Source organism: Fusarium poae, chromosome 2 (genome assembly GCF_019609905.1).
Source record: "Fusarium poae strain DAOMC 252244 chromosome 2, whole genome shotgun sequence".
Classification (NCBI taxonomy): domain Eukaryota; kingdom Fungi; phylum Ascomycota; class Sordariomycetes; order Hypocreales; family Nectriaceae; genus Fusarium; species Fusarium poae.
Genome location: NC_058400.1, coordinates 7,008,820 through 7,033,360, shown reverse-complemented (window position 1 = coordinate 7,033,360; position 24,541 = coordinate 7,008,820). Strand labels below are relative to the sequence as shown.

General features: G+C 46.9%; 7 protein-coding genes across 7 annotated transcripts; 5 read left to right on the top strand and 2 right to left on the bottom strand.

Moving 5' to 3' along the window:
* Nucleotides 1-654: 654 nt before the first annotated feature.
* FPOAC1_006393 (uncharacterized protein) lies at nt 655-7,051 on the top strand (the record flags this gene model as incomplete). Its single annotated transcript, XM_044850877.1, has 6 exons — nt 655-2,033; nt 2,085-2,493; nt 2,545-3,809; nt 3,871-6,425; nt 6,482-6,930; nt 6,986-7,051. 6 exons carry the CDS (start codon nt 655-657, stop codon nt 7,049-7,051), a joined length of 6,123 nt encoding a protein of 2,040 aa, XP_044709589.1.
* A 133-nt stretch (nt 7,052-7,184) lies between these two features.
* FPOAC1_006392 (uncharacterized protein) lies at nt 7,185-9,056 on the bottom strand (the record flags this gene model as incomplete). The annotated part of the gene is made up of 6 exons (XM_044850876.1): nt 7,185-7,397; nt 7,458-7,757; nt 7,814-7,993; nt 8,047-8,665; nt 8,718-8,813; nt 8,866-9,056. 6 exons carry the CDS (start codon nt 9,054-9,056, stop codon nt 7,185-7,187), a joined length of 1,599 nt encoding a protein of 532 aa, XP_044709588.1.
* A 912-nt stretch (nt 9,057-9,968) lies between these two features.
* FPOAC1_006391 (uncharacterized protein) lies at nt 9,969-15,107 on the top strand (the record flags this gene model as incomplete). The annotated part of the gene is made up of 16 exons (XM_044850875.1): nt 9,969-10,068; nt 10,124-10,254; nt 10,318-10,846; nt 10,911-11,131; nt 11,192-11,471; nt 11,524-11,757; nt 11,810-12,501; nt 12,555-13,180; nt 13,232-13,303; nt 13,361-13,414; nt 13,465-13,529; nt 13,591-13,732; nt 13,787-14,266; nt 14,317-14,412; nt 14,463-14,840; nt 14,891-15,107. The coding sequence occupies 16 exons, from the start codon at nt 9,969-9,971 to the stop codon at nt 15,105-15,107; spliced, it is 4,317 nt and encodes a 1,438-aa protein (XP_044709587.1).
* Nucleotides 15,108-16,088: 981 nt separating this feature from the next.
* On the top strand, nt 16,089-17,142 carry FPOAC1_006390 (uncharacterized protein; the record flags this gene model as incomplete). Its single annotated transcript, XM_044850874.1, has 2 exons — nt 16,089-16,205; nt 16,258-17,142. 2 exons carry the CDS (start codon nt 16,089-16,091, stop codon nt 17,140-17,142), a joined length of 1,002 nt encoding a protein of 333 aa, XP_044709586.1.
* Nucleotides 17,143-17,294: 152 nt separating this feature from the next.
* FPOAC1_006389 (uncharacterized protein) lies at nt 17,295-18,584 on the bottom strand (the record flags this gene model as incomplete). The annotated part of the gene is made up of 1 exon (XM_044850873.1): nt 17,295-18,584. The coding sequence occupies one exon, from the start codon at nt 18,582-18,584 to the stop codon at nt 17,295-17,297; it is 1,290 nt and encodes a 429-aa protein (XP_044709585.1).
* Nucleotides 18,585-19,048: 464 nt separating this feature from the next.
* On the top strand, nt 19,049-20,450 carry FPOAC1_006388 (uncharacterized protein; the record flags this gene model as incomplete). The annotated part of the gene is made up of 2 exons (XM_044850872.1): nt 19,049-19,132; nt 19,182-20,450. The coding sequence occupies 2 exons, from the start codon at nt 19,049-19,051 to the stop codon at nt 20,448-20,450; spliced, it is 1,353 nt and encodes a 450-aa protein (XP_044709584.1).
* Nucleotides 20,451-20,786: 336 nt separating this feature from the next.
* FPOAC1_006387 (uncharacterized protein) lies at nt 20,787-22,875 on the top strand (the record flags this gene model as incomplete). The annotated part of the gene is made up of 7 exons (XM_044850871.1): nt 20,787-21,116; nt 21,168-22,010; nt 22,060-22,107; nt 22,167-22,368; nt 22,417-22,491; nt 22,545-22,679; nt 22,754-22,875. The coding sequence occupies 7 exons, from the start codon at nt 20,787-20,789 to the stop codon at nt 22,873-22,875; spliced, it is 1,755 nt and encodes a 584-aa protein (XP_044709583.1).
* Between the last annotated feature and the right edge of the window lie 1,666 nt (nt 22,876-24,541).

Here is a 24,541-nt window from a genome sequence, read left to right as displayed (position 1 = left end):
GCTACATTAGCGTCGGGCAATTAAATATGGATCTCGAGTCTCGATATAAGAATATCCACCCCCTGTCGATAAGGCCTGATGGTGCAGGCCTGCGAAGCCTTGCACGGCCCCAACGCTCAAGGGAGAAGGTCTAGTGGAATCAGTGTCCGATAGGATTCATATCCATGAGACTCGCCTTCTCATGCGTGCTCTTTAGGGCACATGGGATTGGTCTGGACTGCAGGTTATGTCTCAGTGGCCGAGCTCCATCACCCGAAAATCCTGCCACTTCACGCAGACATGTGAAAGATGGATAAGCCATAGAACCTTTACCATTCTAGTAATTCTATTTCCCCGTTCAAGGGTACTGGGATCCATTTCATATCACTAGCGTTGTCAGATTACCAGCGCTGCATCTGTAGGCGACCCCGAACTATCGGATCAGATGTGGGCGTTTACGAGAAACAGATCCTGTTATTGTATGGATATTCACTCTTGGTAGAGTCTGGATCCTTTGCTCACTGTAGGGAAAGTTTCGTTGGTCCTCTTGCATACCTCTTTGTCTGTCTTTGCAGTTCCGGCCAGAAACACACTAGCAATAAACAAACTTCTTCAACGACAAGTGCTTAACCTATACCTACTTGTGCTCTTACACTGTCTCTAACCACATCCACCATGGCAGTGCGTCGCATAGTATTGTTTGGAGGACAAGGTTCCCGCTCAATCTTTTCACCCAGCGCCGCCAATACTGCAGAACAGGACGCCCAGGTTGCCACGACCAGCAGCATATTGCTTTCAAAATGCCATGCCGCCTTTTTAGAAGAGATCTCGAGTCTGGATGTTGAATCTCGTCGAACATTGGCCATTGACCCAGTCTCATTTACAAAACCCGTCGATTTACTTCGAACTGGAGAGGAACATCATGCAAACCCAGTACTACAAGCGACTACCATTTATCTTTGTCAGATACTGAGATATCTGTCAGATATTCTGCAGCAAGATGATACCTTTGAGAAATGCTTCGAAGGAATTGAAACTACAGCTGGCTTTTCTTCAGGCATCATTCCAGCTGCAGTCGTTGCGGGCTCGTCAACCACAGACCAGTTTGTCGCATGTGCTGTTGAGGGATTTCGCCTTGCATTTTGGGTTGCCTATCACAGTTATCGCTGGACTCATTTACATGCGGGTTACGATAACGAGAATGTCATCCCGGAAGCTACAATGTCACTTGCGACTAGGGGATTGACCAAAGAGCAGGTTGAACAAATCCTCAAGAGAGTTGAAGCTGAGCATGGCTTGCAGCGGATGGCGATTTCATCTATAGCAACTTCTGGTTCAGTATCCATCTCTGGCCCCCAGGCTGAATTGGTCACCTTGCAAGAGGAACTGCAGCTTCTATCTGATGTAACATCAACATTCGCGTATGTTCATGGATGGTATCATGGTGGAGAGCATCTTGAGCCTGTGGTTGAACAAGTTGAAGAGACTGTCACCCGGCGTTCAATTTGTTTCCCATTTTGTCAAGAATCTTTAAGGCCCATTTACTCAACATTAGATGGTACAAGTTTCAATTTTTCTGGGAGCTCACCGGATGGATTGGTATTGTGGCTCACCCGTCACCTTCTCATCCATTGTGTAAATTGGAGAGACACAAGCCAAGCCATCGTTGCCGATATTCGACGCATTCTGCAGCCAAGCCAAGCGACGGCCGTTGATATCATGTCGTTTGGACCTGCCTCATCCTCAATCTTTCCAATAATGGAATCACAAAATCCCCGGATCCAGTGCATAGACATGTCATCATTTAAGGCCAACAAAGGATCTACAGCACATCCTTCGGGCCGCCCTGATGATATCGCAATCGTGGGGATGAGCGTGAAACTACCCAAAGGTCAAGGTGCCGCCCAGTTGTGGGATACTCTCTCTTCCGGTCTCAATGCGGTGCAAGAGATACCAGAATGTAGATTTAAGCTTTCCGACTATTATACGACCGAGAAGGATAAGCCAAGATCCATGGCTACCAGATATGGAGCATTTCTAGATGACCCTTTTAGGTAAATCCTATGTTGCTAACTTGAAAAGAATGATAACTAATATTTTTATAGTTTCGACAATGGCTTTTTTAACATTTCTCCACGCGAAGCCAAGTCGATGGACCCCCAGCAGAGGATCCTCCTCCATGCTGCCCAGGAGGCCCTCGAAGACGCTGGATACGTGGCGGACTCGACACCTTCATCTCAGAGGGCAACGACGGGTTGCTACATTGGATTAGCCACTGGTGACTATACCGATAACCTGTGCGATGATATCGATACCTTCTATCCCTCGGGTACTTTGAGAGCATTTCACAGCGGCAGAATATCCTACTTCTACCGACTAAGTGGTCCATCTGTCGTAACTGATACGGCATGTTCTTCTTCTACAGTTTCTATTTACCAGGCTTGCCGAGCCATACAGAATGGAGATTGTACAACAGCTGTAGCTGGCGGAGTCAACATTATCACGAGTCCAGATGTAAGTGAAGATGAGAAACCTACAAACCATCACTGACGCTCTCTTCTTCAGATGTACCTAGGTCTATCGCGAGGACACTTTTTGAGTCCAACTGGAAATTGCAAGCCGTTTGATGCAAGTGCCGACGGTTATTGCCGAGCAGAGGGTTGCGTACTGTTTGTTCTCAAGCGTCTTTCTGATGCAGTTGCGGATGGGGATCGCATCCATGGAGTCATCAGGAACGCCCAGATCAACCAAAGCGGCAACTCTTCCTCTATTACACATCCTCACAGCCCGACACAAACAGATCTTCTTCAAACGTTACTCAAACAAGTCGACGTTGACCCTGCATCCATCAGCGTTGTTGAGGCACATGGGACAGGCACACAGGCTGGTGATGCTCGAGAAGTCGAGACACTAAAACTCGTTTTCGGCCAGTATCACTCACCGAAGAATCCACTGGTAGTGAGCTCTATAAAGGGAAATGTTGGACACTGTGAGGCAGCCTCAGGTGCAGCTGGTCTAGCCAAATTGTTGCTTATGTTGAGGAATAACGAGATTCCGAGACAAGGAGGACTGGAGAATATGAACCCGGCACTGGGAGACCTTCAAAGTTCTGGATTAGTGGTTCCAAGACGCAATATACCTTGGAACAAATCCCGAAGTGGACCTAGACGAGCAATCCTCAATAACTTTGGGGCTGCTGGCTCTAATGCATCACTTCTTCTGGAAGAGTGGCTTGAGTCCCCTGCGAACAACAGTAGGAGAAACGGGGAGGATAAACGTTCTTCGTACGTTTTTAACATCTCTGCTAAATCTAACAAGGCTTTGCTGTTGTCTGTAGGTCGTCATATTGAGACTCTGAAGAAACAAATGGAGCGTGGCCCATCACTGGAGGATATTTGTTATACCGCGACTGCTCGCCGCCAGCAATACGACCATCGGGTTTCTGTTACGTGCAGCTCCAAAACCGAGCTGATCTCCAAGCTAGAGCAGCACCAAGCGACGGTATCAAAAGCCACACTGCAAGCGTCTTCGACAGTTTTCGTTTTTACTGGGCAGGGTGGTATTTACAGTGGTATGGGACGAGAACTGATGTACACATATCCTCCCTTTCGCGACGTTATCAAATCTTGCGACCGCATAGTTCAAGGCCTTGGGCTTGAATGTCCTAGCATTTTGAATTACATACTTCCTGGGACCGAGGATGAGTTGGCATCATTGTCCCACATTGAACACCTCATGGTGTCGCAGTGCGCCTGCGTTGCGCTAGAGTATGCTCTAGCCAAGACGTTCATCTCTTGGGGTATCAAGCCGGACCATGTAATTGGTCACAGGTTAGTAGGACATGTTTCAAAAACCCACAGATTTAGTGACTGACTATTATCCATAATGTAGCCTTGGAGAGTACGCTGCTCTGTGTATCTCTGGTGTCTTGACTCCAGACGACACATTCCGCCTCGTTGCAACACGAGCAAAGCTGATGGGTGAGCATTGTGCTGCAAACCTATCGGGCATGCTTGCTTGTCACGCAAGTTCTAAAGAACTACATACTCTTCTCTCAGAGGATTCGTCTTTTAACCAGTTAAGCATCGCATGTATTAATGGTCCCCGAGACTGCGTTGTTGGTGGTCCGCTCACTCAGCTCGAGGTCCTTCAGACACGGTGTAAAACTTGCAATATCAGGTCCAAGCTAATAGATGTACCCTACGCTTTTCACACTTCAGCCATGGACCCAGTCATAGATCTTCTTTCGTCATTAGAAGGATCTATCAAATTCCAAGACGCCACGATTCCCGTTATCTCAAATGTCGATGGTGGACTATTTTGCAAAGACACTGCAGGGAATTATTTCTCAAAACACACACGCCAGCCAGTTCGATTCCACGATGGTGTCATGAATCTCCAAGATCTGATGGGTCAGTCTTCGATAGATAACTCTCTTTTTATCGAGATTGGTCCGCATCCTGCGCTGCTGCCTATGTTGCGAGACTCAGTCTCTTCTACCTCTTGCACGTATCTAAGCACACTACATAAAGGACGAGACGCGTGGACGTCCCTTTCTCAGACATTGTCCACTTTGGCCTTACGCAAAATGTCAATCAATTGGCGGGAGGTATTTGTTGGCACTTCTGCTCAAGTCACAGACTTGCCTGGCCATCCTTTGGAAGGTACCAAGTTCCTTATCCCTTTCAAAGAACCTACAGGCATCGCTGGCCTTGGAGATGTGCCAGCGGCCGATTCGTCACCACGTGTTAGAACTGGGCATCTCCTTCTACCATGGATCAGAACGGACACGAAATCCTTAGGAGAGCACATCTTCGAGACAGACATGACGATTCTAGGCCCATTAATCAGTGGTCATGATGTTGGTGGTACACCTATTTGTCCCGCATCTGTCTTTCACGAGATGGCACTTGAAGCTGCGAGCACGATATTGGAATCTGGAAAGTACGAATCCTTAGTCGTGACTGGAATGAACTTTTCCAGTCCGCTGATTTATCTTCCTTCATCCACGTCTGGAACGACGGTACGTGTGTACATATCGAAACAGAGCACAGCTTCTTCGCAGACTTTAAGCTTCCATGTGAAGTCTTCCCTGGACACATCGTCTGCAGAGTCTTTGCATTGTTCCGGATATGTAAGCCTACAAAGCTTGGATAGGAAACCAGGGCAGTGGACAAAAGACCATGCTTTGGTTACCAGACAAACTCAGCTGTTCTCCGGTGCTGGAAAGAACCTACTGAGTACTTTCCGAACAGGGGTCCTGTATGAGAACATCTTTACCCGAGTTGTGCGATACTCTCCAGAGTATCAGACTTTGCAGTTCTTGGACGTGGTAGACTCAAACCTCGAAGGTATGGGTTCGTTCAAAGTGCCATCCAACGGTGGCGACGACTCAGAAAAAGGCTATATCGCTCATCCTGTCTTTACTGACACGTTGTTGCATGCGGCTGGCTTCATTGCCAATCTCGCAATTGGCTCGAAGGAGATTGGTATTTGTTCTGCTGTGGAGTCCATTGAAGTTGCTTACCATAAACTCATCTACCGAGATACCTTCAGGATCTACTGTAGTCTTCTAGAAATGAAAGGAGCAATCCTTGCTGACTCCTTCGCTCTTGACAGCTCTGGTTGCATTGTAGCGGTGATACGGGGGATGGAGTTCAAGAAACTACAGCTTTCGACATTCCAGCAATCTCTATCTCGCAATACTACTGTCTCAAAGCCCGAGAGATCAGAACTTCATCATCGAGCCACCAACCCAACCAGTTTACGACTGCAGAATTCTACGACTGAGCCTGAGCAATTGTTTATCGATGACACAGTGGACCCGAGTACTGGTCCAGGCGAAAGAGGTATAAGTAAGACGCTCAAAGATATCGTTGTGGAAGTTGGGGGCTTTTCGGAACAAGACATCGATTACGCCATGTCCTTGGCAGATTTGGGAATAGATTCCTTGATGCAGATCGAAATTGTCTCCAAGATCTCTCGTTTGTTCCCTGGACAAACCGGTCTCAACCACCATGCTCTATCTGAGTGCGAAACTCTAGGAGAGTTGGATGACATACTCTCATCAGTCCTTCAACCCTCGTTCAAGCAATGCTCAGTTTCCGAAACATCGTCCCCTCGTCAAACTGGCATCGTCACACCAGCGTCTTCAGATTCTTCAGTCAATGATGGAAGCGTTCATAGGTTTGAGGTGCTCCCTGTCGTTCTTCATACTTCGGAAGAGGCACGTACCCCTCTTTGTCTCTTTCATGATGGGAGTGGGCAAATTAGTATGTATAAGCGTCTTCGGGGTCATGACAGGACCACATATGCTTTTTTCGATCCCAAATTCCGAGGCTTTAGTAAGGACCGCTCCTTTTATTCCAGTATCGAAGAAATGGCCGAGGACTACGTTTCAAGGATTCTGACCACACGCCAACCCATTTCTTCTTTGATACTATGTGGTAAGCATTAATATACAACGGATCATCGACTGGGATAGAATCGCTAACTGTAACAGGCTGGTCATTTGGAGGCGTTGTAGCCTTTGAGGCAGCCCGGCTACTCTCTATGCGTGGTGTCGACGTGAAAGGGCTCGTGCTGATCGATTCGCCCAGTCCCGTCAACCACGAGCCTCTTCCCGCCGAGATCATTTCAAGCATAACCAGGTCCACAGGTCGACCCGGAAGCACGAGTGCTCTGGAAGAAGAGTTCCTATCCAATGCATCTCTCTTGGGTCGTTATATCCCCGAAGGGATTTCTTCAAGTATTTCAAAGACTCTGAAAACAGTTATACTTCAGGGTCAGGATACACTAGACACCGAGACACTTTGCGGAGTTCGTTATGGCTGGCTTAATCGGCAGGAAGTGAGAGATGCTGCGATCGAGGAATGGGAACAAATAGTCGGCGGACCTGTCAAGGTCCTTTTGATTGAGGGAAACCATTTTGAGCCGTTCATGGACGACAAGGTCTGTTATTGGTGTTTCACAGTCACATTCGCAGATATACTGACACAGACCACAGATATCTCAAACAGCCTCACAGCTTTGGAAGGCTTGCCAGTACATCGACAAGGATGAAGAAGAGTGATATCGCTTTAGTGTGCGACTGTCCAATGCAACGAGTGATCATAATAGGGATAGTCCAATTTGCAGACAATATAGATAAATATCTATCGAAGACCGTGATGAATAATAAGCTACCGAATTGGTATCCAACTGTTTCAGTTATCATACTTGTCCCAGAACGATTGTATGGAATCATATTCGTTCATGATTACCTCCTTGTGACTCTCAGTTCGGGGTGTGATCTTGATGGGGAATTTCTTGGGTGCGATGAGAAAGCCATCATGGTAGGCCGAGTCTATATCATCATTCACGGCACCAGAACCAGATGCAAGATTGAAAGCCCAAGCTATTTTCGCCATATTCAACATCTATGAAGACGAATGTTAGCTTTTTGTTGTACAGATCATGTAATGGCCGAGACAACGTACCATGGAGTTCTTTGCCAATCGCTGTCCTGGGCAGACCCTTCTACCTGCACCAAAAGCATATGTGGTTCGACGATGAGAAGCGATATCTTCATGAATGGTATACCTAGTTCCATATTCGTTGTTCAAAAAGCGATCAGGCATGAATTCATGAGGCTTGTCATACTCGGCCTCGTCGTTATGGATTGCCCACGTGTTGGCGAGGACGATTGTTCCCTTGGGGAGAAAGTAGCCCTCGTATGTGTCATCCCTAGTAAGAGCGTGCGGAACACCACCGGGTGCAACTGGACGCCATCTGAGGGTCTTGAACAAATGTCAGAAGGTACGAACATGAACGGAACTGGATTGACTTTGCATACCTCGTACATGCAAGCTTTAATGAAAGGAAGGCGGTCAATATCCTCAGCCGTCGGAGATCTCGTTGATCCACATACTTCATCAACTTCTTGCTGTGCCTTCTTAAACTCATCTGGGTACTTGATCATGGCTAGAAGGAATGACAGAAGAGTTGATGCAGTAGTGTCTGAGCCAGCTTCCATCTGTCTGCAGTTAGTAGAAGTGTCTGGGATACTTTGTTATTGGGGATCCATACCAGATTTCCTGCAAGGTAAGCCACATGCTCATCATCCATCTCATTCTTTTCTTGATCATCTAACATCGACTTCAAGAAACAGTCTCCTCCTTTGCCACGCCTCAGTCTATCTCGAGTTTCGTGCACAAGCCTAAGATACAATTCTTTCTGTTCTGCACGAACTGACCGACCTCTTGTTTTCCAAGTTGCTAGAAACTCGGGAACAGCCCTCAAGAATGGGAATGCATCGACTGGTGGACTAGCGCCCTGTTCCAAAAGAGCAGTAAACTGGTCCTGGGCCTGATAGAGAGCTTGAACATTGGGATGATTGAATGAAGAGCCGCGTTGACCATAGACTGAGGCCAGAATTACTGCTGTCGTATACCGGCGAACGTGGTCATAGTAGCCTTCAGGATCTTGGAGAAGCTGATAAATGGTTTGTGTGGTTTCAGCTTCTTGAAGAGGGAGCAACCGATCCACCACAGAGACACTGAGAAGTGACTGTAGAATCTTTCGTTGTTTCCGCCATTCTTTGCCGTATTGCATCAAAAGGATGTGTATCTCATTGGGGCAGACAATCTCATTTGCGAGGTAGGTGTTTGCACGACTGGAATAGATGGCACCTCGTTCATCATAGAGTCTTGCATACTACTTTAGTCAATAGCTTCGAGTACAGCTGTTGGGTCACTTACGCTTTAACATGCTTGTAGCTATTCAATACGACAAAGTTTTGTGAACCGATTTTCAGACCAATGATAGAGCCATATTCGGCTTGCATGTCATGGAACCTAAGCATATGTTACTACAGATTTGGTGATGCTGTATTCATTGTCTACATACTTGAGAAAGGCCTTTGATGTAGGAACTTGTGTAATATTACCCAGGAACGGTACTGTTGGGGGACCTGGTGGAAAGTCTTTGGGTCGACGACTAACGAGATAGTATCGTACCAGGACAACACCAAACGCAAGACCAAGGATAATACATGCGTGGCCAACACTTGGAAGGCCTATCACGCCGTGAAGACGCATTATGGCTTGTATGAGTAAAAAAGATGCAGAGGGATGGGAATGATCAACGCCACTCAATAATGAAGGTAACGCGATCATCTCTAGCCAGTCATCTGCTCCGTCGCACCCAGACATTCCGTCGTGACATTTTCATCGCGCCTTGTGGATTACTAAGTCGACCGTCCGCATAATCGGATACAGTTCGCGAAAACAGTTAGATCTCACCGGTCAGGATTCGCATCCTAAATGCTTGCCAGCAGATAGAAAGGTTTCACTACCATCTTAGTGGTTGCTTTGGTGTTTCATGCATCGTTGTATACCCTACAACATTCAAGACATGGTTTCGGGGCCCAACGGCCAGCATCCTTTGTAAGTGGATCGAACCAAGTCGATTCAGGAATGTGGCACCGGAAGGATTTGAACCCTGATCGACGTTAAATGCCGCTAAGCAAACACCCTTGAACCCTTCATCTGGGACCCCGATAAAGAGATATTGACATCCACTATGTGTCCACCGAAATAGCTCGCCATAGAAATGGCATGGCGTGATTGATCAAAACACGCGTACAATATCGCTAGTCTCGTCCTGTCTCACTCAAGATGTAACCTTCCTCACCTCGCCTGGTATGAGATTGTGGCGATGCTCTTGTATTGGTTAACAAGGGACTGATGCTCTTAGCGTTATCTTTACGTGTTTTCTCACCACATGTGAAACCCGTAGCATCATGCATCACTTTGCCTCGGCGTGTCCGTCATCTGCGTCAAACTGTTCGTCCCCCTGCTGGATATGTAGGCTGACCATCGGGGCCGTTGACCAAACTCGGTCGAGTGAATATCCGAGGAGTGACCGTCGTAGCGACCATCACCTAGAGGTAGGCAGACGTGTAGCAGGACCTTGGAGTCTGTCTGTAGCACTTACAATCTTACCATATCATGTCGACACTGGAGAGCTACTCTCAGCGCTGTAGGGACAGTACGTTTGGCCCTACTGTCCCTGGAATCGTAGAGTGCCGGGGCGGGTTCGACTTTACAGGTAGTAACCCACTATGTCTCACATGAAGTTGTAGCACTGATTGACCTGCGAATAGTAACATTTGAAGAAAGCATATTTTCCGTTGGCCCATCATGTTTGATCATTGTCTTGCTTGTTTACAGGATCTACTTTCTCCACTCAAAAAGCTGTAAAACTCGCAACTCGTGGTTGCTCAAGATCAAGTTGGTATGTTAACGCTTCAGCCTTTGGTCCTTGATATCACGTGAGCTCAACTAAAGACATCAACAGTTTGGCTTTGCCGTGCTTGCTGCTCTACAGGCTACCTTATTGGCTCTGTTCTCTACGATTGAAGTACCTCATGGCTCTATTCTTATAGCATCCGCAACTTTCCAACTTTCAGCGAGCATTCTATTTGGTATCTTATCATATCAGGAACATCGCCATACAGTCAGACCATCGTTCCTCATATCAGCCTTCTTATTAGTAACAGCCATACTCGATGCCGCCAGAGCAAGAACACAGTCTCTCATACCGAGTAGTAATGTAGCCGGGAATGTATTGATCACTCTCGTGGTGTTGAAGTTACTCCTCGTGGTTGCCGAAACTCATCATAAAAGTAGTGATCTATTACCCGAATATTCAAAGACATCTTCGGAGCTTCGAAGCAGTCTTTTGTCTCGAGCCTTCTTTACTTGGCTATTCCCAGTTTTGTCAATGGGCTTTAAGAGTGTGATATCTTCAGAAGATCTACCAGCCATAAACGAGAAGCTATCATCCCAGGAACTTACCGCCAAGGTCGACACAAGATGGAACAGAAGTGAGTACCTACTTGACGCAGTCAAATTCTAAGAACAACATTCATGGGCACTAACACTTTGCAGGAGTATCGATGGGAGCCCTTTCCCTCATGATAGACGTTCTTTCGAGTTTCCCAAAAGAGCTTTGCATGGTTCTACTTGCCAATCTAGTTCAAGTTGGACTCAATATATGTCAGCCATTCCTTATTCAACAACTAGTTACGTTCTTAGACTCGACCAACAGCCCTATGAGTGTGGGTTATGGCCTCCTTGGGGGATTCTTCTGTGTGTCCCTTACCAACGCTGTAAGTCTCTGTTTCTCCTTCACCCGGATTTGACATATGATCTGACACCTTGATCAAAAGTTGGTTATCCCATGGGGATTCCACTATTCTAGTCGTCTGATGATCATGGCTCGAGGAGCACTTGTATCCATGATCTACACTAAGCTACTGAAACTGAAAGGAGACAACTTGACAAGGATGACTGCTTTCACCCTTGTTACTGCCGATGTCGAGACTATCGTAAACGATTCATGGAGGTTGTTGGAGCCATGGGCCCATCTTCTGCAAATTATCATTGGGACGTATCTACTCTACCGGCAGTTGGGCGTAGTGTGCTGTGTTCCAATTATTGTCATCCTTCGTATGTATTGAATAGTATCTTATCGTTACTTGACCTGTGCTAACCTCCCAAGTCACTTTTACACTTGTTGCCGTTGTAGGATCAAGAATCCCTGGTCACCAAGGTGCCTGGTTCAAGGCTATCGAGAGAAGAATCGACTTGACAAGCCACATCCTAAGCTCTTTGCATCCTGTTAAACTTCTTGGTCTTTCCAAAATTATGGAAGACAAATTGCATCAGAGACGAAAGGATGAACTACAGATATCGCAGAGATTTAGAGTAGTCAACTGTCTTGCACTAGCATCAGGTAAGCTACTTCTTGACTATCCTTTCGTGTCACATTGCTAACTATCTCACAGCCTATGCCCCTCAGGCATTAGCACCTCTCATCACCTTCGGTGCATATTCTATTGCAAAACTTGTTACCAATCAACCGAACTTCTCGGAAGCAACGGCTGTCACCAGCTTCTCCATCCTCAATCTTGTTTCTATACCAGCCATGCAACTTCTTCTCGCGATACCAATGGGTGCACAGGCAATCGGGTGTTATGGAAGAATTCAGAAGTTTCTTCAGAGTACCGAACATTCCCCTGATTTGGTGTCTGCTGCAAACAGTTCCTCTATAAACACGATGAACGCGAGTCAGCAGCACATCATGGAGTCAGAAACATCGATTGCATTAGAACACTTCAAAAAGCCTGCTGAGATTATCCAAGAAGATCCGCCCCTCATATCAACTCCAGCAATTCAATTTATGCCCAAAGGGATCATCGCCATCACTGGTCCAAGTGGTTGTGGAAAATCTACATTGTTGCGAGAACTGCTGGCATCTGAGGAAAGTGACATCGCTTACTGCTCCCAAACAGCCTGGATCTTTCAGGGCACCTTTCGTGACAACATCATTGGGCATTCTGGACTAGATGAGAAATGGTATCAGTCGGTCATTCGTACTTGCGAACTTCATGTGGACTTGGACAGCATGCCTAAAGGAGACGAGACCGATGTCGGTAGTGGAGGATCAAAGTTGAGTGGTGGACAGAAACAACGAGTTGTGAGTTACAATACAGCGCATAATACTAATGAAAGTGCTAATAGTTACTGCAGGCCATTGCTCGAGCTCTGTACTCAAAGAAGAAAAGAATCATTCTTGACGACGTGACTAGTGCTCTGGATGGTCAGACTACGTCTTCCATAATTAAGAGCATCTTTGGTACAGGTGGGATTCTTCGGTCGCATGGCATTTCAACCATATTGGTTACACATTCTTGTCATATACTCCGACTGGCTGACGAGGTCTTCTTGATGGACTGCAATGGCCAAATGAGTGATTCAGGCAATTATGATGATCTTGTACAACGGCACTCATATCTCTCAGAGCATCAAGACCCAGTTCCGACACAGCCCTACTCCTCAGACACCCCATCCCAGGCCCAAGAGCTGGAGACAAGTCTTGGGGAATATGAATCACGACTTCAAGTTAAGCTTGATGATTTACAAAGAAAGAAAGGAGATTGGAAGTCATTCATGTACTATCTCAAAGCCATGGGGTGGCTCGGTTTCTTTGCCTTTGTCGCCGGGACTAGCGCATATGTGGTACTCAATGCTTTATTCGGTGTTTGGCTTGTCTGGTGGGCCGATGATACCGATGGTAGTCATGGTCTTGGTTTCTGGCTAGGTCTATATGCCACTTGGGCCGTGTTGATCACACTTGGAGTTTTGGCTACCCCTGTGTAGGTTCATCGAGCAATATTCTTGACAAGACATGCTAATCTTTTTTTTAGATATTTCTTCACTAGCCTGGCAACTAAAGCGTCTCATGTTATGCATGCTGATCTTTTGACGGCCACTATGAGGTAAGACGCGCGATATCTGTGATATCTTCTTGATTAGCTGACTGAGGACTACTCTAGAGCTCCCATATCGATCCTCGCCAACACCGAAGACAGGGGATCACTCGTAAACAGGTAATTCCAGTGCTCAGAGTCAAGATGCGCGTCTTCTGATATCATTGCAGATTTAGCCAAGACATCCGTTTGTGCGATTGGCAACTACCTTTCAATATTCTTCTGACATTAATGGGTGGGTGAACACTGAGTCTATGCTTCTTCATTTTATTCCGCCGCTAAACATTCATATGTAGCACTTCTCGCTTGTCTCGCCAGTATTGGTGTGGCTATTTCAGCAGTTCCATACGTAGCCATAGGCGCACCTGTTCTTGCTGTTGTTCTCTATTTTTTGCAGAAATTGTACTTACGTACCTCTCGACAACTGCGGCTTCTCGAGTCAGTTACTTCTTTTAAGCCGGTGGTTGTTTTTTATTCCTAACTTTCTATCAGGATCGAACAGAAAGCACCTATCGTGTCGTTATTTCTTGACAGCATACAAGGAATCACAACAATTCAATCTTTCGGATGGGTCTCTGCTTACGTTGAGAAGAGCTATGCACTATTGGATGCGTCACAGAAGCCCTATTATCTTCTTTTTTGCGTTCAAAGATGGCTGATTCTTGTTGTTGCCCTCATCGCTACGGGTATGGAGCTGGTAGTAATTGGTGTTGCTATATCCCTCAAAACCCAAGTGAGTCCCGGATTGGTCGGACTGGCTGTCGTTCATGTCACGACCTTGGCGAGAAGTCTTAGTGATCTCGTCATGCAATGGACAGAGATGGAAACATCACTTGGCGCTGTCTCTCGAATCTACAGGTTCACCAAGGAGGCACCACGAGAGGCAGAGCGCGGTAGGGGGTCCGTAGCTTTGCCCGAGAATTGGCCTTTATCTGGCCGTATTACCTTTGAGAACGTCAGCGCCACATATGAGTGAGTCAACTCTGGTACCCCTCACAAATCTGGTCCACTAACAATACCAGTACTGGCAAGCAGGAAACGCCTAACCTAGCCTTGGACAGTATCACATTGACCATAAGAGCTGGTGAGAAAATTGGTATATGCGGCAGGACAGGCAGGTAGGGAAACACCTATGTCATGATTTGTGTAGTTGACTAATAGATGGTAGTGGAAAGAGTACTCTTATGGCTACCCTCTTGCAGATACTACCATGTTACCAGGGTCGGATATTTATCGATGATACAGACACCTCGACACTTCACCCTGAAGACGTACGCTCAAGGCTCAACTACGTTACCCAAGATCCATTCCTTTTTGACGATACCATACGGGAGAACTTAAATCCTTGGAATGATATATATTCCGACGATGCCATGACTCTGGCTTTGGAAAAGGTCAACCTTCTCAGGAAAGTCATATCTTTAGGAGGGCTCGATGGACCCGTGACCAGCGACTCGTTTTCGCACGGCGAGAAGCAATTATTCTGCCTGGCAAGGAGTCTTTTGCGAAAAAGCAGTATATTGGTACTTGATGAACCCACAGGACAGTAAGTTGCGATATGTTGGGAATACATAATATTTACTGATGTGTCCGTAGTATCGATCCCATCACGGATGCGATAGTGCAGGAAGTCATCAAAAGCGGATTCCCGGGTCAAACTATCATCATGATTGCGCATCGTTTGCATTCATTGCTCGATTTTGACAAGGTTATTGTGTTAGATCGCGGGAGAATTTGCGAGATGGGAGCACCGAGTGCTCTCTTAGAGGACGGCAATTCAGCATTCCATGCTCTATACTATGCTGCTACTTAGGGAGGTAACAACGATCAGGAGGCATTTCGGTGGACTCAGATACACGAATACGTAGTTCTTGTTAGTGGCATATACTCTTCATAACTATGAAAGTAGAAATTGATCTTGTCTCATTAACCTCACTAAGACTTATTTCCGCTGCGATGATAAATATGTTTACAACAACCGTTTTTGTTGGTTATCTACCCTGAATAACTCACTTTCAGTGTGCAGTCACAAGGATTTGGCAAAAAGATGATTACGACCCACAAGAATTAACTACCTTGTTACTTTAGAGGCGTAACTCTCAAACACTGCTCTACCGTTTGTCCTTAATCATCAAAACTAGACATACGAGACTCGTCCTACGTAAAGCCCCTTTCTGCCTAATTTTTGCAATGATACTACACCTCAGTCATGATCCAGCACTGACTGGGCATCTAAATCTGGATCTTGGTATCCGTTCGAAACAGATTGGCCGATCGGGCCATTGCATCCCACATGCCGAGATTACAGCTGCGCCTCTCTGATGCATTGGCCTCAGTAATGTCCGATGACAGCACTCTGACGGATAATAAGTCGGGACCGAGCAAGACACATATGCGTGCATATGTGCTCTCTCGAAAGGGTTAGTCGTTGAATCCCTGCTTATGTATTTAGACCGTTGAGTGATCCTTCGGCCCTACCGTAACGCCAGCGTATGCCGCATTTGGACCCTCAATAAGAAGGTGAAGACTCACCGCTCGTGTTATACGGGGGTTTTAGATGTGAATCCGTTATCTACAACACGCATTGATGTGGTATCCGGATGTGATCGGGTTCGAGATGCCTAGCGCTTATAGTTTTCAGGTGGCTGTAACGCAAGTGATATGCGTTCTCGTGGGAGAATGATTGGTACGGATAGTTGCAGAAAAGCGAAATACAACTCATTAAGTCTTTTCGCCACAAACCTTTCGGAGTTTCTACTGCCTCTCAAACGATCCCTGCACTCCGATTATCACAATGCATGAACGAATTGACCTTCACTGCCACGCTGTGGCTCCAAGCTATCGTCAGTACGCTATCGATAATGGTCATGAGAAGCCAGATGGCATGCCCGCTCTACCTGTATGGATCAATGTCTGTGTGGTGCAATGAATATTGAGTGGTTGCTAATTAGCTATTGTTTTAGCAATGGACCCCTGAGCAGCATATCGCTCTCATGAAGAAGCTCAATATTAGCAGATCAGTCTTGAGCATCACTTCTCCAGGAACGCACTTGACGCCACAAAACGATGAGAATGCCGCACGTCTGACTCGTCAGATCAATGAGGAGCTTTCGGCCATATGCAAAGAACATCCATCGTACTTTAGCTTCTTTGCTTCACTGCCTTTGCCATCCATCAATGATTCGATAGCTGAAATCGACTATGCTCTAGACCATCTTGGAGCATCAGGCTTTGCGGTCCTGTCAAATGCCAATGGTGTTTATCTCGGCGATGTCGAGCTTGATCTTGTATTTGCGCATCTCAATGCTCGCAAGACTGTACTGTTCATTCACCCTACAACATGCAACATTCTTGCTTCCGCTGGGCAAGTTCAAGCCGTTAAGCCTCTAGAGAAGTTCCCTCGACCCATGATGGAATTCATGTTTGACGAAACTCGTGCCATTGCCAACCTATTACTCTCTGGAACAGTGGCAAAATACCCAGACATTACGTTCATCATGTCTCACTGCGGTTGCGCCCTTCCTTCCATGCTTGATCGCATCGGTGCTTTTGCCACACTAATTTCGGGAGCCGATAGCCAGACCGCCGAGTTCCAAAAGTTGCTTCGAGAGAGGTTCTACTTTGACTTGGCTGGGTTTCCTCTACCGAATGCAATCCATGGATTGTTAAGAATCCTAGGTGAAGGTGGAGAAAAAAGGTTGGTTTACGGAACTGACTACCCTTTCACTCCTGAAAGGCTTGTTGTGAGTTTGGCGGATGTTATGGAAAAGGGATTTGAGGAGCTATTTGACAAAAGTGAGCGGGATGATGTGTATGTGAACAACGCTGTAGACCTTTTGGGCCTCTAAGTAGCCATCACATAAAGATACACAAGATAGAGCAGACTTTGATTTGCGAAACAGTTTTTTCTACGAACATATGAAATGCTATTATTATATGAAGCCTTGATAGTGCGTAAGACTGAGAAAGAAATGCAAGCTACAGGTAGTCGATAAGTCCTTTACAGAATTGATCCAGCGCCAGGTACATGGTCAATCAAGAGCATGCCAGCTCCAAAGGATGCAGCAACCTCAATGTATCCTGCAGTTGCAGTCATGATAATAGGTCCAATGTTCTGCCACGTTTCTGAGTCCATCCAAGCAGGCCTCTCCTCTCCTCTACACATGGCGGTATGTAAACCTCTTCCCACAAACCATGAGATTGGCGAGTGGAGCAAATAGGCTGCGTAGGCATACCGAGGAGACCAAAGCCTCTGCGTTCCGGGCTTGTTGTAGTTGTGCTCCCAGAGGGACATGAAAGCAGGACCAACGGTTGCGAAGGTGAACTCGTTCCACAGGGCAAAGAGTGCAGCATCTGCGGTCCACCCATCCAGCTTCATCCCACCCTTATCTGCTTCTTCGTCCTTGTTATTATCTCCATCTTTCTTTGCAGATTTTCTAGCCCGAAGAAAGCTTGGCAGCATAACAATAGGTATAGCGGCCAGCGATATAGCACTAGCTTTGGCCATGGAAAGCTTGCCAAGGGGGCCGGACTGCTTCTCGTACAAGCTTGCCATACGCGACTTGCCGAGAACAGAAGCCATATAGCCCAGTGCGTAACCATAAATGTGTTGAGGAAGATAATAATGCTGGACGTTAATGACGGGAAGATGGGAGCCTAGAGGATATTTGGTGGCGACCAGGAATCTTGTCCCAGCAATCGCCAACCATCCCCACCGACACATGACTCCATAGATCTTGGCCAGACTCAGAAACTCTGGAGATTTGATGCCTCCCCTCTTGAGAAGACGAAGACATCGCGTGAGAAGGAGAGCACAAAGGTCGAAGACGAGCAATGTCATGGTGTACCACACCGTCCCGGCACCGGGAGTCTTCCATCCTTGAAACTCCTTGACAGCTTTCAAATAGTCTTTGAGGTTCTCCCTCAGGTTTCCAGGCTTTGCAGCGATCCCCTTCAATGGCTCCAGAAAAATAGAGTAAAACACCGCTGGCAGGCCCAGTCTCAATAATTTACTCTTGACAAACTCCTGCCATGAGCCTTTGGCGAGCGATTTGCCTGTCAAATTTCCCGAAAGCCAAAAGAATTGACCAAGGCCGTACGCGTAGTGAAAAGCGACATATGGGAGTAGAATTGGTGATGTTTTGGCGAAACTTCCTGGATGGGACTCTTTGCCGCCACCGCCATACGCTGCGCCTGTATGATTGATGATGACAATTGTTGTCATAACGGCGCGGAGGTTGTCGAGCCAGTATTTACGGCCTTTTGGGCCCGAAGGCTTTGAGAGACTCATCTTGACAGGTTGTTGTGATGAACAGGTGCCCTTGCGACGATGGTATGGGGAATCTCAATTGCAACTAGGACTGCTGTGGAGTTGGGTCTACACTACACTGAGTCGCAAGAGAAGGGAGAAAAAAGGGTCAATCAACTGAGTTATTCTTCCAGGGGTCCAAATAGTGCCCCAACGGAGAAAAAGGCGCTGGATGACAGGGAACACAATCCTACCGGTAAGATGCATGCTAGTGAGATAGACCCTTGTTCGAAGGTCCTCCGCCCCAAAATCTCACTCTCAGGACCCTTGTAGACCACTAAAAATCTGTTTGAGACCCTAGGTTTGTGTACTCTCTGTTTCGTTGTTCACATGTTCGTATCAGGTAGTGTCGCATTGCACTTCACAGTCTTCTGCAAATTAACCACCTTTCAATCGTCGACGCTATCAATCAAATTATTGTGTTTGCCATTGTCTAGCTCTTCGATATGTCGGATCAAACAAAGCCTCTCATTGTTTTGACCTGTACCCCAGGTGCAGGCCACGTCAATCCTATCACCACCATTGCGAAAGTAAGTGACCACCAATTCTTTATTCCCCGCGTATCTAAGACGATATTAGGCGCTTATTCTAGATGGCTACCAAATAACTGCAGTCTCTGCTACTGGCTATCGTCAAAGGTTCGAGGATGTCGGATGCAGCTATGTTGCCATTCAAGGCTACGGAGATTATGTTGACGAAGACCGTGAGGCCAAATGGCCCGAGAGAGCAAACATGCCGCCCGGACCCGAACAATTTGCGTGGACTGTCGAGCAGAGTTTCATCAAAGTTATTCCTGACCAACTCGCAGCTGTCCAAAAGGCAATCGCCAAGGTTAGAGAGGAGAACCCTGGCAGATCAGTCATAGTCCTCAATGAATCCGCATTCATGGGATCACTTCCTCTATTGAGAGGTGCAAATGGAGTGAAAGCTGATGGCATCATCGGGATTGGTATTAACCCCATTTCGCTCACCAGTGTCGACACGGCACCGTTTGGCATGGGCCTGCCACCACCAACATCTCCAGAGCAAACAGCCCAATACGGCATGATGCTACAAGGTCTCAAGGGATTGTTCACAAACGCCCAAAAGATCTTTAACGACATCTTGAAAGACGCTGGATGCGAACCAGATGAGACTTTCTTCAATGATGCACCGTATGTTTGGCCTCATCGTTTTCTACAAATGTGCTCTGCTTCGATGATGTACCCCAGAAGCGACGCACCAAAGAGTGTTCGTTTTGCTGGAGGTATGCCCAAACTACCACAAGATGCCGAGGGAGAGAAGCCGGCTTGGTGGGAGGAAGTGGTAAACAATTCGTCTGGCAAAGACATTATTTTTGTTTGTCAAGGTACCGTCCGCATGGACTACAACGACATTGTGATTCCTGCGCTAGAGGCACTCAAAGATAGACCCAACACTCTCGTGATTGTTGCTCTCGGTCAGCGCGGAGCAGTACTCAATTCCAGCATCACCATCCCCGAGAATGCTCGCGTTGTGGACTACATTCCTTTCGACGATATTCTGCCTCTTGCATCTGTGTTCGTCGGCAATGGTGGGTACGGGGGAGTTCGTGCCAGTCTTGCACATGGAACTCCCCTTGTCGTGGCAGGCGACAGCGAGGATAAGCCAGAGATGTGCGCTATCATTGAATGGGCTGGTGTCACTATCAACCTACGAACAGGAAAACCAACAAGTGAAGCTCTTCGGGAGGGGGTTGATAAGCTACTGTCGGACGCCAAGTATACAGACGGGGCGAAGAGGATTCAGGCTGATATGGACGCTGCGGATCCTGTCGGGGCTATCACTCAGAACATTAATGAGGTACTTGCTGGCATCGAGGCTGAATAAAGTGATAATTGGGTTCTGTATCTCGAACAGAAAAGGGTTGATTGGTCGAGCACATCGCTATGATAGAATCTAGATTTAGCGCAAAGATCGAGATCGACTTTCAATACATACATCAACGAGTGATTTGGGATCTTCAACCCGAATTATCCCCTAGATGTAAAGAACTTTGCGTGCATAGGCTAATTAAGAATGAATGATTTTTACTTAACTGCCAAGCATCTCCCAGGTCACATGAGACAAGTTTCACAAAATAACACATGTCATCGTCATGCATTTACAGCCTCTTCATTTGTCGCAGGCCTTTGCATCGACACATCAGATTTATGTTATCCATAAATGCGTATCATCACAAACAGTCTCAAGTCCAAAGTCTGTCGATTTCTAACAATGGGAAAGGGTTCTTGGGAAAGCCGTGCCGCTGCGAAGCGCGCTGAGACGCTGGACAAGATCCATCCGGAATGGAGATTGTCCCCAAAGGACCTCGAACGCGCCCGCCAACAGCGCGACATCACTGGCCCTTTCATACAACAGTTTCTGGACGAAAATGATATCTTCATTACCTCGATGGCAAGTGTGCCCATTTTGCAGGCTTTGGAAGAAAAGAAGCTATCGGCGGTTGAAGTCACAACAGCCTTTTGCAAAAGGGCTGCCGTGGCACATCAGATTGTGAGTTCTCTCGGTCTTCTGAGGGTTATCCTTACTTACTTGTAGATCTAGAACAACTGTCTTCATGAAGTCTTCTTTGACCAAGCATTGGAGCGCGCCAAGTATTTGGACGACTACTTCGCCAAGCATAACAAGCCAGTTGGGCCACTTCACGGGCTTCCCATCAGTCTCAAAGACCAATTCCACGTCAAGGGTGTGGATACAACCATGGGATACGTTGGCTGGATTGGTGGTAACCTCGGTGTATCAGACCCGGATAAAACTCACAAGGTCGAGAGCCAGATCGTTACCGAGTTGCTGTCCCTGGGAGCGGTGCTATACTGCAAGACAAGTCTACCCCAAACACTACTGTTCGGCGAGACCAAGAATAATATCATCGGTCAGACCTTGAATCCTAATAACCAGAATCTGTCTTGCGGAGGGTCGTCGGGAGGAGAGGCTGCGTTGATGGCTTTGGGAGGAAGCTCTGTTGGAGTTGGCACAGATATTGGTGGATCACTACGTATACCAACTGGGTTTTGTGGCATCTATTCTATCAAGCCGACTTCAAATCGACTTTCTTATCGCGGTGCTGCGAACACTAATCCAGGACAGGACACGTATCGGTCCTCGCTTGGCTTCATGGGTACTTCCATTGATGCACTCGAGGTCGTGTTTAAGTCTGTTCTTGGTGTAGAGCCGTGGCTTCGGGATCCAGCAGTCTTACCGATCCCTTTCAGACAAGAAATGATGGATTCCTATCTATCGAGAGCCGATATCAAGGGCAATGCCAAGTCAGGCGAGAAGCCATTGAAAATGGGTGTTCTTTGGTCTGATGGGATGGTTGGGCCGCATCCTCCTGTTCTTCGTGGACTTCGGGTTGTGGTAGCGGCTTTAAAAAAGGCCGGACATAAGGTAATTGACAGCCCTCGAGCTGGTACGTGCTTTTGCTGACATGAGGCAGGTAGTAGACTGGGAACCGCCATCGCAAGAAAGAGCCACAACCTTAATCGTAAGTCGGTCCCTTCTTCAACGATCGACATGCCCGGACTGACTCTTGTTGCTTTACAGGGCGGCTTCTTTGGTGCCGATGGAGCACACGATGTACACGGTCACCTAAATCGATCGGGTGAACCTCTGATACCAGACCTTGAAGACGGCTTCAAGCTCAAATGTCCCACGGAGCTACTCAAGTATCAGGATCTGACCTTACAAGGCCTTGAGTATGAGCGAGAGTACTCTGATTACTGGAACTCGACCGAAAGTCAAGACGGTAAGATACCAACATTCATAGTATTGAGTGGGAGACTGACGTACCTAGGCCAAGTTGTTGATGCTGTTTTGATGCCAGTTGCACCACATGCAGCTGTTATACCAGGAAAGTTCTATCATGGAGGTGAGTATCCCTGTCCCGGCCACATGCTACGTCGATGCTGAACGTTGTCATAGCATATACCGACGCGATGAATATTACGAACTATTCGGTTGTTGTCATCCCCACCATACGAGCTGATGCGAGCATTGATATTTTTGATGATGCATACAAGCCCTTGGGTGACTTGGACACCAAGGATTGGAAAGCCTGTAAGTCACACTCTACGATGCAAGCTTTTCGGTTACCTTGTATGTCGACCAAGTGATTTGGCTGACTATTGTAGATGATCCGGCTCTTTACGACAAAGCTCCTGTAGGTATTCAGGTTGTTGGGAGAAAGTTTGAAGAGGAGAAATGTTTGGCTATTGCTCGAATTGTCCAAACTGTTCTTCAGAGTGCACTATAAAACACTGTACCTGTACGCGAGGTTTTGCACGATGGTGTTTTCCTCACGGTCTTATACTTCAACATTGAGGCAATGTAAAAGAAGGTTTTCATCAGGGCTAACAAGTTATGAACCCGATTGCTGTTGTCCTGCTGTTCAATATAAGTTTTTAAATTCATCTCATCTCCATGATGGAGTGGGGAATAATAAATTGTAAAGATTCCCCTCTGGTTGGTCCGAGATCGATATCATGCCATATCTGGAATTGCAGCTACCGCAACAACTCCAACCGCTTGCTCTATAAACTCCAACATCTTGTCGTTCTTTCACATACGACCATAGCTCTTGGAAAATACGGGATCCCGTCCGCTCTCCCATAGTCAAGCCAAGAAGCGGTGAATTAGTACTCAGGTCGGTGACGACTGGGGAATCCTCACTGTTGTATGTTTTTTGTTCTTTATATTTTTGTATCCCTTTGAAGGATTCTCAAGGTCTAAGCATGCCACTCTCATATACCTACCTCTATCGGGTAATGTTCAGCACCTAGAATTTCCCCGTTGCTCCCTAGGCATGTTCGATAGCCCATTCTCACCTTGGCCAATTGCGCCATCGGCTACTAGGTACCCTACACTCCATTGTCGAGTCCGGGCCAACTGACGGATATGGTGCTATTTCCGGCCAACACATAGTTTCCGCCGATAGTCTGATAAAGAAATGCTGTCCGTTGTCGGCGTCGCTAGTAATCGATAGTGGAATAATGATTCGCAAGCCTGTCTTGTTCAGAAGATCTAAGAAGACGCCAATCCGGAGGATCTACCACTTCAGGGAATTTAATGGCCGAACCGCCGACGCTAGACCCGGGACCCAGTGGAATGGTACCCGGACACAACGTCGACAAGGAGAGTCAATATGTGAACGCGGAATTGTTTAACGTGGAGACGGCGAATTGGATACTATTTTATGGATAGTGAAACTTTAGAATTCAGCTGATACACGAATGATTTATAATAATAGAGAGCGGAATTGAAGAGTCGAATGCGACATAAATCTGAGTTGGAATATGACTTGATTGAGTCTAGTGTTTATAGAATAGCCCAGAAACGTGGCAGTCCACATTTCTTGGTGGAATGTGGCTGTTTTGATGGTCTAGAAGAAGGATCAAAGTTAATTAAATTCGAGTCTAGATTAATTCAGGCAGGAAGAGAACATCAGCTAGTTAATTTAGAAGGGTGGAAAGACCCAAGGAATGGCTGACTGTAGCCTACCAAGGATCCCCTGAAAGTTCTGGTGCAGCAGGGATGGATATCGATTGATGCGCCAATGGGACGGAAAGTGGGAGATGGACCGGTGAAAAAGTCAGTCAGCGCTGTCACCAAAGTCCCAATGTCAAACTGTTACGTCTCCTTTATGTAACGACAAAGACTTTCTTTGGTTGGCCTTACAAGGCGATATTTCTTTCCCCAGAGTGCACGACACATAGGAATTCGTTTAGACAATGTTTATTTCCCCAGACTTGACATGTCAAGCGAGACTTGATACGAGAGCTTGCGTAGACGACATGTGAAAAATGCATTGCTATTGTTACAGAATCCTTCCCTCGGACTAGCGACGGGACTGGATCTTGAGCTTGTGATTAGGGGCTGTTTCCACGTGCGAGCCAGCCACTGTAGAAATCCTTTCAGTGCAA